Here is a 13,854-nt window from a genome sequence, read left to right on the forward strand (position 1 = left end):
TATTCTCATAGATTTGCTCAGCACTGTTTTTCAGACCCATCCGTGTTGTCATGCATCTATATAGTCTTTTGCTTCCAACTGTTGCAAAATACTGCATGGTGGGCACCCATCTTATTTTACCTCTCCATTCACCTGAAAATGGACATCAGATTGTCTCCAACCTTCCACCACCACAAATGGTGCTGCAGTAAATACTTTGTACATGTCCACTTATATATCACTAAGGCAATGCCTTCTGGAATATATGCCCAGAAGAGGAATTGCTGGGTCACAGGGGATGTGTTTACATAGTTTAAATATGTACTGCTCTCCCACATGGCTGTACTAGTCTACACCCCCTCCAACAGTGCACAAAAGCTCCTATTTCCTAATGACATGTATCATTCCAAATGCCTTGACATGGCTCGGCTTTGTCATTTTTGATAATCTGATAGAGATAATTGATATCTCATTTTTTAGTTGAATGTCTTTAATAATTAGTTTGAGTTTAAACATCTCTTCATATGTTTATTAGTCGTTTGAGTGTTGTTTTCTTCTAAATTGCCTGCTCATATAGTTTGTCAATTTTCTTCCAGGTTCCTGTACTAAATATTAGCTATTACTATTTGAGCTTTTAAAACCTTTCTTAAGAAGTCTTTCTCTGCATGTAAGCCAAAAGGTTTTCTTCAATATGTTCTGCTATTAACTTTCTAGATTTATTTCTTTATATTTAGTCTATTTTATACTGGTATTAGTTGAGGATACAGTTTCATTTTTCTTTCTACAGTGAACCAGTTCTCCTAACATCATTTATTGAATAATCCATCTGTTCTGTATTGGTTTGCGGTTCACTGTATATTAAGTTCCCATATGTACATGGATCTCTCTTTGACCTCTGAACTCCCTGTTCTACTCTCAGGTCTATTTTTCCATTCTTTTGCAAATACCACACTGTGTTTTTATAACCATAGCTTAATTTATTAATATATGGTAAAATAAGTTTCCTTAGTTTTCTTTTTTGAGGTTGACTTACCTAATTGGTGACCTTTATTTTTCCAAAGGCATCATAGTTTAACAAGTTTAGTTTATCAAGTTTATCAAGTCTCCCCCTCAAAATTTTTAACTTGAATTTAGATTGAAATTACAATGAATTTATAAATTAATTTGGGGAGAACTGACATCTTTGTAATACTACAGTCATCCCTTCTCAAGTCCTATAATGCATTTTCATTTGTTCAAATCATCCTTATTTTTAATAGCGTTGTAAGTTTTTCCTTTATATTCATAACAAACATTCTATATGTTCTTGGCTAATTTCTGAATGTTTTATTTTTTATTGCTGATAATTTTTATCTAATTTAAAAATATATATTTTCTAGTTGGTTATTACCAATGTAGAAAAATACCATTACTTTTTTATATCAATCCAGTATCTAGCAATCCTGCTGAATTCTCTTATTGATTCTATCTTATTGATTCTATATAACTCTTATTTTTCTTTTCTTATCACATTACCTAGGACCTCCTGAACTACGTTAAATAGTGACAGCAATATTAGGTACTTTGACTTTAGTTGCATTCTCAAAAGGAATGTAACTAAAGCATTATCATATTGCATAATCTTTGCTAAATCTTCCTTTTTAAATTTCCTTTTGATAAAAATTAAAATTAAATTTAAAAAAAAAAAAAGCCTATTTAGGCCAGGCGCAGTGACTCACACCTATAATCCCAGCACTTTGGAAACAGACAGATCACTTGAGGTCAGGTGGTCGAGAATAGCCTGGGCAACATGATGAAACCTGTCTCTACTAAAGATACATAAGTTAGCTGGGCGTGGTGGTGCACACCTGTAATTCCAGGTACTCAGGAGGCTGAGACAAGAGAATCGCTTGACCCTGGGAGGCGGAGGCTGTTGTGAGCCAAGATGGCATCACTGCACTCCAGCCTGAGCAACAAAGCAAGACCCTGTCTCAAAATAAAATAAAATAAAATAAAATAAAACAAAACAACAACAAAAAATAAAACAAACAAAAAAACCTATTTAATTTTTTCTAAAATAAAGAAAATATATAATTGGCTAACCTTAAATAAACACAGAGTGTTTGTTTAGATTTGAGTTTTAAAACATTTCTCAAGGTATAGAATTTTCTTCTAAGTCAAGAGTTTTTGTAATAAGCTTTGTTGTTAAACTTTATCAAATGGTTTTTATAATACCTGTTTAATTTATTATATGACTTTATCGGTTAGTATACTAATGAAGTGAGTTATATTAATAGATTCTTTCTTGATATATTAATTACAATCCTTAGAGAAATCTCACCTGAATATGATTTGTTAATGCACTGTTATATATGGTTAGCTACTATCCGTTTAGACTTTTCACATCTACAGTCATAAGTGAAACTGGCCTATGTATTTTTTTTCTTGTGTATACCTCTTTACTGGGTTTTGAAATCCATGTTCACTAATCTCACTTTAAAAAGAAACAAAAAAAGAGCTAGACAGCTTCATCTTTCACTCTTTTTTCTTTTTTGTTTATTTATTTTTTCTTTTTTTCTTTTGTGGAATAACTTGTTCAGGACAGAACTCATCACTAAAACCACCTGGGCACGTTATTGTTGTTTTGTTTGTGTCTTTCTGTTTCTTTGTTTTTGGAATGGGAAACATTTGACTACCACGTCTAAGTTTTTAAAATTAATTATCCATCCATGCTCTTTCTTTCTTCTTTTACCAGTTTTGACCCTTTATAAATTTTTGGAAATGTATTCATTTCATCTGAGTTCCAGAATTTAGTAGCATAAAATTCTTCAAAAGACTTTTCATTGTTTTTTTTTTAATCTCTACCGCATCTGTAGCTATTTTTCCTTTTTCATTTTTTTCATATTCTGTGTCTTTACTTCTCAATCAGTCTTCCCAGTGATATATTTATTTTATTAATATTTTCAAAGAACGAGACTTTAGATTTCAGATCCATAGTTATGTTTGTTTATCCCTCCTCCTTTCTTAAATGTGTCAATATGGCATCTTTGTGTAACAATCCAAGTACTTGAGCACCCTCTCAAATCCCTCTGGACTCTTTCCTCCCTACCTGCTTCACCTCCCCACAAACAAGCCCTGTCTAGGTTTTGGCTCTGGATTCTAATGGATAGGCTTTCTCTTTTCTCTCTGTTAATTATAGCCCTTTATTTAAGACAATATAAATAAAGTTTTTCCAAGTAGTTAATCATTCTTACTTTTCACGTCTCTAGAACTTGTCACTCTTATTTGTGTTCTCTAAATTTTCAATAATGGATTTTGTAAGGCAAACCTTCCCCAATTTCATATGCCCGAGGAACTTTTGTATTTTTTTCATACATTTAAATTGTAATTTGATCAGATATAAAATACTACCTAAAAATATTTGCTCCCATCATATTTAAAAATTTTTTCCATTGTCTTCTCAAATGTAGTGTTGCCATTGAGAAGTCGAATGTTAATCTGCTTCTTGTTCTTCTGTAGATGGTCTACTTTTTCTTTGTAGAAGCTTTAAAAACAGTGTTTCTTTCTTTTTGCAACTCTTACACTTCATTATATGTCTTGAAGTTCATTTATCTTTTTATCTCCAGTTTCACAGTCTATACACTTTTTAAATCTGATCTGTTTCATCTTTAATTCTAAGACATTTATCTTCATTATTTATTTAAGCACTTTCTCCTTTTTTATTTTTCTTTTTAGGACTTCTGTTAGCTAGATGTTGAAATACATAGTCTATCCTCTAAATGCCTGAGCTTTTTTAACGTTTTCTTTCTCTTTATTCTTTCTTTTTATGTTCTCAAAGAGTTCCTTAATCAGAACTTCCAATTCACTTGCTTATTTTTTAGCTTATTTAAATCCCTTATTCACCCTATCTGCTGTATTCTTACTTTAAACTGTTAATATATTAATTTTTATTTATTCGATTTTTTTAAAATCCTGTTTCATATTGTTAATTTACTTACTTACCTCCTTAAATAAAGTTATTGTGCTTAATTTAAATTCTGTTCTAATAATTCTGTACCAGATGATCAATCTCATAATGGTTGTGGTCTTTCTTTCACAGTAGTCTTACTCTTCAGTGAATGGATATTCTGATCTGTGAGCTCATGTTCCTTTGGGGTTATCAGCTCCTCTGCCTGGTAGTGCAGGTATTAGAAAAAGGCCACAGACATGTGAAGGGTAGGCAGTGATTACTCCATGGCAATATGAAAGACAAACAAAACAGACTTTTTCAAAACTTTCTTCCAAGCCTTCCTCTCCCTTTATTTGGTGGTGTTTGGTTTTGTGGGGTTTTGTTTTGTTTTGTTTTGTTGTTTGTTTGTTTTTTGTGTTTTTTTGTTTGTTTTTTGTTTTTTGACAGAGTCTCACTCTGTCACTGGGGCTGGAGTGCAGTGGCACGATCTTGGCTCACTGCAACCTCCATCTCCAGGGTTCAAGAGATTCTCCTGCCTCAGCCTCTCGAATAGCTGGGATCACAGGCACCTGTCACTATGCCCAGCTAATTTTTTGTATTTTTAGTAGAGACAGGGTTTCACCATGTTGGCCAGGCTGGTCTTGTTTGTTTGTTTTGTTTGTTTGTTTTGTTTCTTTTGTTTGTTTGTTTTTATCAGACTAATGCTGCTGCGATGAATGAGTTGTGCAATGTTCCCTCTTGTTCTATTTCCTGGAAAAGAGTGTATAAAATTGATGATATTTATTCTTTAAATTCTTGGTAGAATTCACAGTGAAGCTACCTAGGCCTGGAAATTCTTTTTCTAGAAATTTTACCCACAAATTCTATTTTTAAAAATAGTTTCATACTATTCAGGTTATCTTTTCATTTTATCTTCCACAACTTTGGGGATGTGGTGATTTTCAAGAAATTAGTCCACGTCATCTAAGTGACTGAATTGATTTCCATAGAATTGTTTGTACTGTTCAATAGGACAGGGACATGTGATCCCCTACAGGGAGGCAGTGAATCTTGCCAAGCAATAATACAACCTACTATTGAGGCAGGAGAATAGGGTCTAGAGGCAGGGAATGTAAGACCAATTCATGCTGACTTCTCAAAGCTGGATCAAAAGGAAAACACCTGAGTATGAAGGCAGGTACCCTAAGGTCATCAACTTTCTAAAGTTAAACCAAAAGAAAAAACCCCATCTCCCCACGCCTAGTAACAAAGGTTCAAAGCCTGCTCTCCCTACAACCCTCCCCCATCCACCACATCTCAGATGGAAAGGGAAAGTGTCCTGGATTGGCCACCCTAAGCACCAGTCACCCCTTCATCTGCATTTAATTCACCCCAGCCTTTAATTAGCCACAGGCCAAAACCTTCATTCAGATAAGGAGTAGCTGATAGAGATATCAAAAGGAGTACTTAACACCCAGGAAATTTTGTAACCAAGCCCTTGAGCTGCTTGCCCAGGTGCACTCTCACCTTGTGGAGTGCTTTCTTGCTTTAATAAATCCCTGCCTTCTCTGCTTCATTCCTGTGTTTCATTCCTGTGTTACTTTGTGTGTCTTGCCCAATTCTTTGTTCAAAAACGCCAAAAACCTGGACATCTGGCACTTGAGGCCTGCCTTCCAGTAACACCACGGGTCGAAGGTGACATCGTGAATGTTACAGCAGAACCTTACATATTACTATATACAGAAGCTGCTCTGGCCTATTTTAAACTGTGTTGTCCCAAATGTTTTCAGAAAATCTAATTTTAATTTTCCTTTTCGTAACCATAGGGGAGGGATAGGATATAGTGCTCACATGGCATCATACATTTAACAAACACTGATTGAGCACCTACTTTAGGTTAGACACTGTTCTAAGTGCTCAGTGATGAATAAGGTAAGAGCCAGATGATTAGACTCTCATGGAACTTACATTCAAGGGGATGAGGCAATGGGAATTGACCAAAAACTGAGTAAATAAATAAACAGAGTAATGGAATAGGGACAGTGTAAAGAACTGACTTCTAGGACAGCACCTGTAGTAGGAAGTCTTTCCCGATTATCACTTGCCACTTCCTCCACCGATCCCAGACCCTGGTCTCAACTACGGTGGTCAGGACAGGCGTCTCTTTAACTGAGACATGTGAGGCAAGACTTGAATAATGAGAGTGAATCCACAAAGAAGAGCATTCCAGGCCTAGGGAGGAGTAATCACTATACCCTGAGAGAGGAGTAAGTTTGGTCTTTTCCATCTGTTAAAAGAAAGCCAATGAGGCTGAAGAAGAGTGAAAGCGGGAAGGAGTGCAGGACAGAGATGGAGTGTACAGAGCTTTGTAGGCCATGGTAGGGATTATGGATTTTATTCTAATTGCAATAAAGAAGGGTTTTTGGCAAGTAAGACATAAGATGAAATCAGATCACATTCACATTATAAAAAGGTCACTCTGGCTAAAGTGCAGAGAATGAATGCAGGTGTGACCAGAATGGCATCAGGGAAATCAGTAGAAAGTGTCATCAGGACCCAGCCCTCCCTTGCCATGTTGAATCAAGAGCCACAGAGAGGGGCCAGGCTGGCAACTGCCAGTCTGTGACCAACCTAATCTGCCATGAAATTGGATCTTCTGATATAAGTGGATCCACGGAATAACAAGACAAGTGATGTCAGAACATTCCTCTAGTACTAGGATGCTTTTAGCTGACTTGTGAAGGGAAGATTTGGATGTCTGTTGCACTTGCCCTTGGGCAGAAGGCAGGTGGTCTGCAGAACCTGAGGACCTTCTTCCAGAGCTCTGTTTAGGGTGAACACATCAAAGCTGCCTTGTTCAGTTAATTCTCCACTCACTCTATTACTTCTTTAAAGGCTATTGTCACTCCCCTCCTGGGTTCCCACTACTATATCCTGAATGGGGTCCTGCCTCCAGGCTCACCCCCATCTAATTCATTCTCCACACTGCAGTGAGAATGTTCTAACAAGTTGAGCTTAAAGTCCACCAAAAGACTCTTTCTCCAATTGCCTCCATGAATGACATGATCCCATCCCTGCTTACCTCCCCAGGGCTCTCTCTCTTCCATCCCACCCGATTCTTGCTCTGTCTCCTGCTAAACCTTCAACTTCCCAAAGGAGCCACACTTTTGCACAGGCCTGGAACACCCTTCTCCACCAATTTGTGGCCAGCATCTAGGTCAGTTCCTAAGGTCACTTTCTGATTAGCAGTTGTCACCCCCTGTCCTATCCCAGGCCCCTACTGCTCACCCCATCCTTGCCAGCCAGGCATCGTTGCACACCCACATCCAAGTTTTGGCAGCCCGCAATGTGTATCTCTTTCCCAGAGCATTTAGAGCTCAAGGTTATATTTGTTTCTCCCACCACAGCATGAGCAGCCTGAAAGGTTGTGACTGTGTCTTTTCCTTCTTTACATTCCCATCTTTTAGCCCAGGATTTAGAACCCCAACAGACACTCTGTTATATATTTGTTGAATTGGTAAGAGTGCAAACAGGTAAATATACTGGGAGACGCTGTGAGGAGGCCAAGTGGCTCACCCCATGTGGGCTGAGCAGGTAACCTTGCCCTGTCGGCAGACTCAGGCTGCCCCTGACAGTCTAGTCAGCTACTCTGCAGATGTGGGCCATTGATTCTAACAAGGGAGAGTCAACCACAAACAAGCTTCTGGGAAAAACAAATCTAAGTGCTGATAGCCAGAGGTGGCTGCCTGCACTTCTATGGAGCAACACTGTGTTCTGCGCTTACAGAGAAACTTGCTGAGGCTGTTTTCAGAGACAAATGCTGACATCGTGGCTTCAGACCTGATGCTGAGGTCAGAAAAGTGGACAGACACTTGCCAGGGCCATTAAAGCTGATCATTTTAAAGGAACACCCAAGAATCCAAAACAAGTAAGGGGCAGGGCCAGGACACAGGAAGGCTGTCCCAGCAGCGGTGGTCCCCCGACTGCACTGCCTGTCATGTAGCTTGCTCCACTCCACTCAGCATTCAGCCTCCACTGCCCAGAACAAGCCAATTTCTGAGCCATTCTTCCGGTGAACACCATGGTCCTGTTGATCTCACAATTACATCTAGAAACACTTAACCATGTTTCAGTGTACCAAGCACTCCTTGTGGCTTTTCTCTTAACTTAGTAATCACCACAGCCTGTGCTAAAAAAAAAAAAAAAAAAAAATTAAACAAAAGTTTCTTCGTCAGTCTAGGCTCCAATTATTGCACCACAAGGAAGAAAAACCTTCCAGTTTTGCTCTTGGTCTTAAGATTTTTGCTTTGGGAAAAATTACTGAGCTGATGTATGTTGGGGTTAGAGGCGAGTTTCTGATAATATTAAATGGTATGACATCCAGAGAGCTAGGAATGCCTGAAATTTGCCCTGACAGTCTCCTAAAATGTATGAAGCCCCAGTACATTCACACTGAATACAGCAGAGCAGGAACCAGTGTGTTCTTTATTATCAGCTAAGCCAAAGTCCAATAACCCCCAAAGCAGAACAAAACAATAAAAACTAGAACACAAAGCTTAGACTCAAGGCTAAATACAATCTCTTATCCCCTCTCCTTCCTGCCACACTCAATCTAATTCTTGGAACCAGCCCACTCAAGACATACCTACTGGGAAAGGGAAAGAGGAGGAAAGGGGGCAAGTGGGGGAGAGACAGAGATTCAACCTATAGTATTTATCCACCCAGCCACAGAGATCTGGGCAGAGAACACAGACCATGGGGTTCCTCCGAGGCATTGCTCAGTTTGCCATTTCCACCTCTTGGCCTCTAGAGAAGAGGAAAGTGTGCCAGACAAAGAGTGGGTTCAAATCCAGCTGGTCTTCAGAATTGTCTGAGAAGCTTCAGTAAAACACTGATTCCCTGTGCCACCCCCTGATATTCTGATTCAGTGAATCTGCTATGGAAACCAGGAAACTCAATTTTAATAAGGTCCCAGTCTGAGAACTATTAGTGAGCCTCTGCCTTCTCTTGTCTGCAAAAAAGGAATAATATTTTGGACAAGGATTAGAGTTGCAGGCCAGAGTGGGTTGAAAAGGAATGGTTTTGCTGTAAATGTGGTGTCTTCTCCAAGTTCCGAAGATGCAAAAATCCCAGGTTGCTGCTCTTGATAGTCTGTGTGAGCAAAATGCTTCTTGTCTTTACGTTAATGCCACAGACTAAATCACAGCAAACAGAATCTATAAACAACCAAATGGCCTTGCAATTTGTCAAAGGGAAGGCAAGCGCACCCAGCAACCATGCTTCATTGCCTCATGCACATCTGGGGAGCCTCCCTCCCAACCAACAAGATCACTGCCGGCCTGGGAGGAAGAAAGCGTGGTCTTCCTCTCCCAGGGTGTAATCTGGGATTTTATCCCATCCAGTGTTTTGGCACCCCTTAGAAAACATTTTTTTCTTCAGATAATTTTATTCTTATTTTCTAACTTTAAAAAATGAATCACTCTTTTATGATAGCCATTCAGGTATTCAAAACTCCCCTTCTCCAAGTCATCTCAGTTTATTGTATTTGTCTGTAAGTCTAGCTTTAAAGCAACTAATATGTTTGAGCCTTTAAAAAGTATCTCTAATATAAATATTAAATCAACCTACATCATCAATATGAAGAAGCCTGCATGAGATCATGTCTTTCCCCATTCTGAGGTTTGGATTTACATGTGTATTTGTATGAGACTGTCATTTTGAGATTTGTGGGAAGATGTTTTGTTGGGGATACATTGATATTGGAAAGAAATTTGGGGTTCTGGCTCCTTCAAGAAGCTGAGTTTATTGAATGAAGAAACCTTTCTTCAGGAAAAAGGGCTATTAGTGCATACCTTAGGAGTAAGCTAAAGACCAAGGGCATTAATTGCTGATCTTCTAAAATGAGAAACTCAGTGAGAGGAAAGAGGAGAAAGAAAGGCACACAGGCTGGATGCTCCAGAGGCCAGGTCAAGAATGACCAGGAAGCCAGGAGAAAATGGCAGTGCTCATAAAGCAGCAGGGAGAGGGGACAGAGACAGCTCACACCTGTCTCCTGAAATGTAACTGTAGCCTCTAGGGGTAGGTGGGATCAGGAACTGTGAAGAGTTCTAGGACACGCTGCAGATGACAGTTAGCTTTTCTGCAGCTATTAAAGAAATCAGTTTGAGAGGGTATGGATATTTGATCTGAACATAGAAATTTTTGAGATCTTTAATCTTTGGGGTCTTTTTGCTTGTAAGATAAATGCAGGTATTAATTCATCCTTTGCTGTATGCATAGATTTCTATCTTCAGTAAATTCTATCATACACTATATTTCCTGCTTTAGTAGGGTGCAAAGAGCACTTAACCCATCTGAAAATGTGAGTTCCAGCAATCTGAGTCATGTAATCTCTCTAAGTGCAGTTTCCTTCTCTGTAAAATAAGTATATCTATACCAATCTGCGTTCCTCTCAAGTTTCTTGCAAGAATTAAATGGAAATAAAAACACCTGGTAAAGGACAGGTTCTATAGAAATATATTGTCATTCCCTGGTATAACCATGCCTGCAGTAGGCAATGCCTTTGTTCTAAACTATGTTAGGTGGGTGCGCCCTCGACAGGGGCGGGGTGGGGAGGGCGGTGGCAGCAAGTTGAAGGGCAGTCCTGGTGCAGGGGGTCAGTTAACACATCTCCGGGGGGCCTTCCATAAACCGACTCCAACCACCTCTTCCTGACATAGGAGGCTTCACTGGTGATCTATAATGGGGTCTGAGATGATCAGGGCTTTCAGTGAGGTTGCTATGTTGCCATCCGTGGGTGGCGTTGTGCTGTCACTTACTCAGACTCATCAGCGGGCCCTATGTCACACCTGTAGTGCACCGGTTCTGCCACTAGGGGACACTGCAGTAACTGACACGTGCTGTCCCTCCCCAGCCTCTCTTCTTGACTGCAACATCAAGGATGCAGAACTAGATCAATCGCAGCATGCTCTTCGTTAACCCAGAAGATCATTCTATTTACAGAGCACCCAAACCACCCTTTCCCACACAGCAAGCTCTGCCTTTAGCTTGCTCTAGCAGCTCCTGCAGTCCAGAAAAGCTCCTCCGGTGGGCTTTCTGCTGCTTCGCTTTCCTGGTCAGCATTAAAATTTGCCCTGAAGCTAAGCTCTTCAAGACACAGGATTTAAACTCCTCTTTCAGCTAATTAGATATTGTTCTACAAATTGGGCTGTTCTCTCTGAAAGATGAGCTGCAATTTACTTCCCCTGCCCTCTCCTTAAACTTAAACTGAACTGTAAAGCATGGCCACTTGATTGTTTAGTCCAGTCAGGAGATGGTTTTGTACGAGGAATAGATAATTCATCTTCTTGCTAATGCCGAGCTTGTTTGGGCATTCCTTAATGGCTACTGTAAAGATGATAGAAAGCTTTGCTCAGATGCCTCTCATCCTTTTGAAAGGTGGAGCCTGCAGTGATTTATTTTGGCCCATGCATCTGTAATCATTGCCTGAGTAACCAATCACTAGCTGCATTAACACATCTTTGCCCTTCAAGGGGGAGACTTTTATTATCCTCATTTTACTGATAAGAAAACTGATGCCCAATTGATTTACTTAAAGTCAAATAAATAGGTAACTGGTGGAGCTAGACCATAAACTCAGCCCTTTAGTCCTCAGATCCCATGAAATTGTATGTTGTCTGATAAGTCTAACAACAGTTGAGGAAGGGAAATTCAAGAGGATGCCAAGTCCCCACATTCACACCTTGAGCTCCACTGAGGATTCCTTGCAGCTATTGATGATGTACCAGGAGGCCTGCTAAGACCTTCTATGATCCAAGGAGCTCTTATGCAAAGTGAGAGAAAGAATCTTTTCTGGACATTGTCTATTTTCCTTACAGGGGGCCGGGTGTTCCCTCATCCTCAAGACTGTGCCCAGCATTTGATGAATGGAGACACTTTGAGTGGGGTTTACCCCATCTTCCTCAATGGGGAGCTGAGCCAGAAGTTACAAGTGTACTGTGATATGACCACCGACGGGGGCGGCTGGATTGTAAGTACAGGCGGCTGCTCTCCTTGCACGGAAGTATCCTCAGTGTTCTAGTCTACCTAGCTCAGCACCTGCCAAGCCAACTTCACCATCCTTCTGGCCATCCTTTTATCACGCCCCACATGTCCATCTTGGGGCTCCTCATTGCCCTCAAGGCCCTCGTTCAGCAGTTCAATCATACGTCTGGCTAGGCAGGGAAAGGAATAACTATATCTGTCCTTACAGAAGGAGGAGGAAGAAAGGACAGTTAAGCAGGAGGGTGCTGGGGAAAGGCAGTAGCAGCTCTGTTGGGCCCAAGGTTCTTGCCTGCTGAGAAATGCATCTATAATAAAGTAGTGGAGGTACCGGGCAGAGTGGCTCATTCCTGTAATCCCAGCATTTTGGGAAGCCAAGGAGGGTGGATGACTTGAGGCCAGGAGTTCAAGACCAGCCTGGCCAACATGGCAAAACCCTGTATCTCTACTAAAAATATAAAAATTAGCCGGGCACAGTGGCGCACGCCTGTAGTCCCAGCTACTCGGGAGGCTGAAGCAGGGGAATCACTTGAACCCGGGGGGTGGAGGTTGTAGTGAGACGAGACCATGCCACTGTATTGTAGCCTGGGTGACAGAGTGAGTAAGACTCAAAAAACAAAACAAAAACAAACAAAAAGGCAGTGGAAGAAAAGTATTTCTGTATGAGGAGGTGATTACTGCCACAGAGAGATGATCAGAAGCCTCCAATTGAGGATTGCGTATGGGAAAGCAGATGAGGGCCCAAACATGGATAACTGACTCCCCTTCCCCATTCTTCCTGGGGTCTCCCTGGTTCTTCCCCAGAGCCATCACAACCTTCAGGGAGCACCAGTGGTCAGGAAAAGAGAGACACTGTTTCCTGTCACCACCCTCCTCCCATGCCTGATAGGGCAATACGGAGTGAGGGAAAATAAGGGCAGCCTCCTTAATGCAAGCCTGTCGGGGCAGCCGGGAGTTCCCACTGCCTGGCCCTAAAGCAGCCCAATATTAGCCAAATCGCTTTAGGATGGAAAACCAGCCCCTCCACCCTTCTTCGGATTCCCTCTCTCACTCTGCTAACAGTGCTGGATGTTTCCTGGTGCAAAACGGGTAGGTTTTGAATGGTGATGTGCTCATAACAGCTACTCTTGGGAGACATTTTCTTTTATGTTTCTGACGTATTTGCACCTCCTTCTTAAAGCATAATTGCAAATTGAAGCCAAGGTTGATATATTGGAGGTTAAATAAAATAAGCACTTAAACAGCTCAGAAAGTGAATGATATGCAGTATTGCTTTGCCTGCAATAGGACGATGACAGTTACTAGCTGATTTGAAGTAGGTCCTATTCTTTTGTTGAGAAATGCTTTCTACTGCACTCTGTAGTGCAAAAGATTCATTTGAGAGCCAAGCCTATTTCCCCTGATATTTAGGGCTTGATATGTATCCTGAGTCCTTTCTACATTGCAGGGGTGCAAATTAGTGTCAACATCACACTGGAGCCTATTCATCAGGGGCCTCTACACTTCAAGAGAAGTGTTCTGAGCATCTCCTACAAAAATTGCTGTGTAAATACTGAGCTCTGCTCTGAAATGTTCCTTCTTTGGACATCTTTGTCATTGCAGATATAAAACCCAGTTATATCAATTTAAAACCCAGTTATATCAATTTTACTTATCACAGTTTATTTTCCCTAGCATCTCCTTGGGTTTTTCTTTTTTTTTTTTTTTTTTTTCTTTCCTTCATAGGTATTTCAGAGGCGGCAGAATGGCCAAACTGATTTTTTCCGGAAATGGGCTGATTACCGTGTTGGCTTTGGGAACCTGGAGGATGAGTTCTGGCTGGGTAAAGCCTCCTTATTGCTTTCCCTTGATGTGCTTCTCTGGCTTTTTGTCCATCTCTCTCCTTTTTGTGTCCATCTGAGATTATCAGAAACCCTGTGTTTGTTGAG

General features: G+C 40.6%; 1 protein-coding gene across 8 annotated transcripts in view; it reads left to right on the forward strand.

The window, feature by feature from the left end:
- The window catches only part of TNR (tenascin R), a 418,193-nt gene that overhangs the window by 391,843 nt on the left and 12,496 nt on the right, over positions 1-13,854 (forward strand). For all 8 annotated transcript variants that reach the window (XM_031658364.1, XM_021930321.2, XM_031658387.1 and 5 more), the window contains 2 exons: positions 11,764-11,915; positions 13,652-13,748. In XM_031658364.1, the coding sequence (XP_031514224.1) occupies positions 11,764-11,915; positions 13,652-13,748 (249 nt within the window). The remainder of the gene's footprint in view (positions 1-11,763; positions 11,916-13,651; positions 13,749-13,854) is intronic.

The sequence above is a fragment of the Papio anubis genome, chromosome 1 (assembly GCF_008728515.1).
Source record: "Papio anubis isolate 15944 chromosome 1, Panubis1.0, whole genome shotgun sequence".
Taxonomy (NCBI): domain Eukaryota; kingdom Metazoa; phylum Chordata; class Mammalia; order Primates; family Cercopithecidae; genus Papio; species Papio anubis.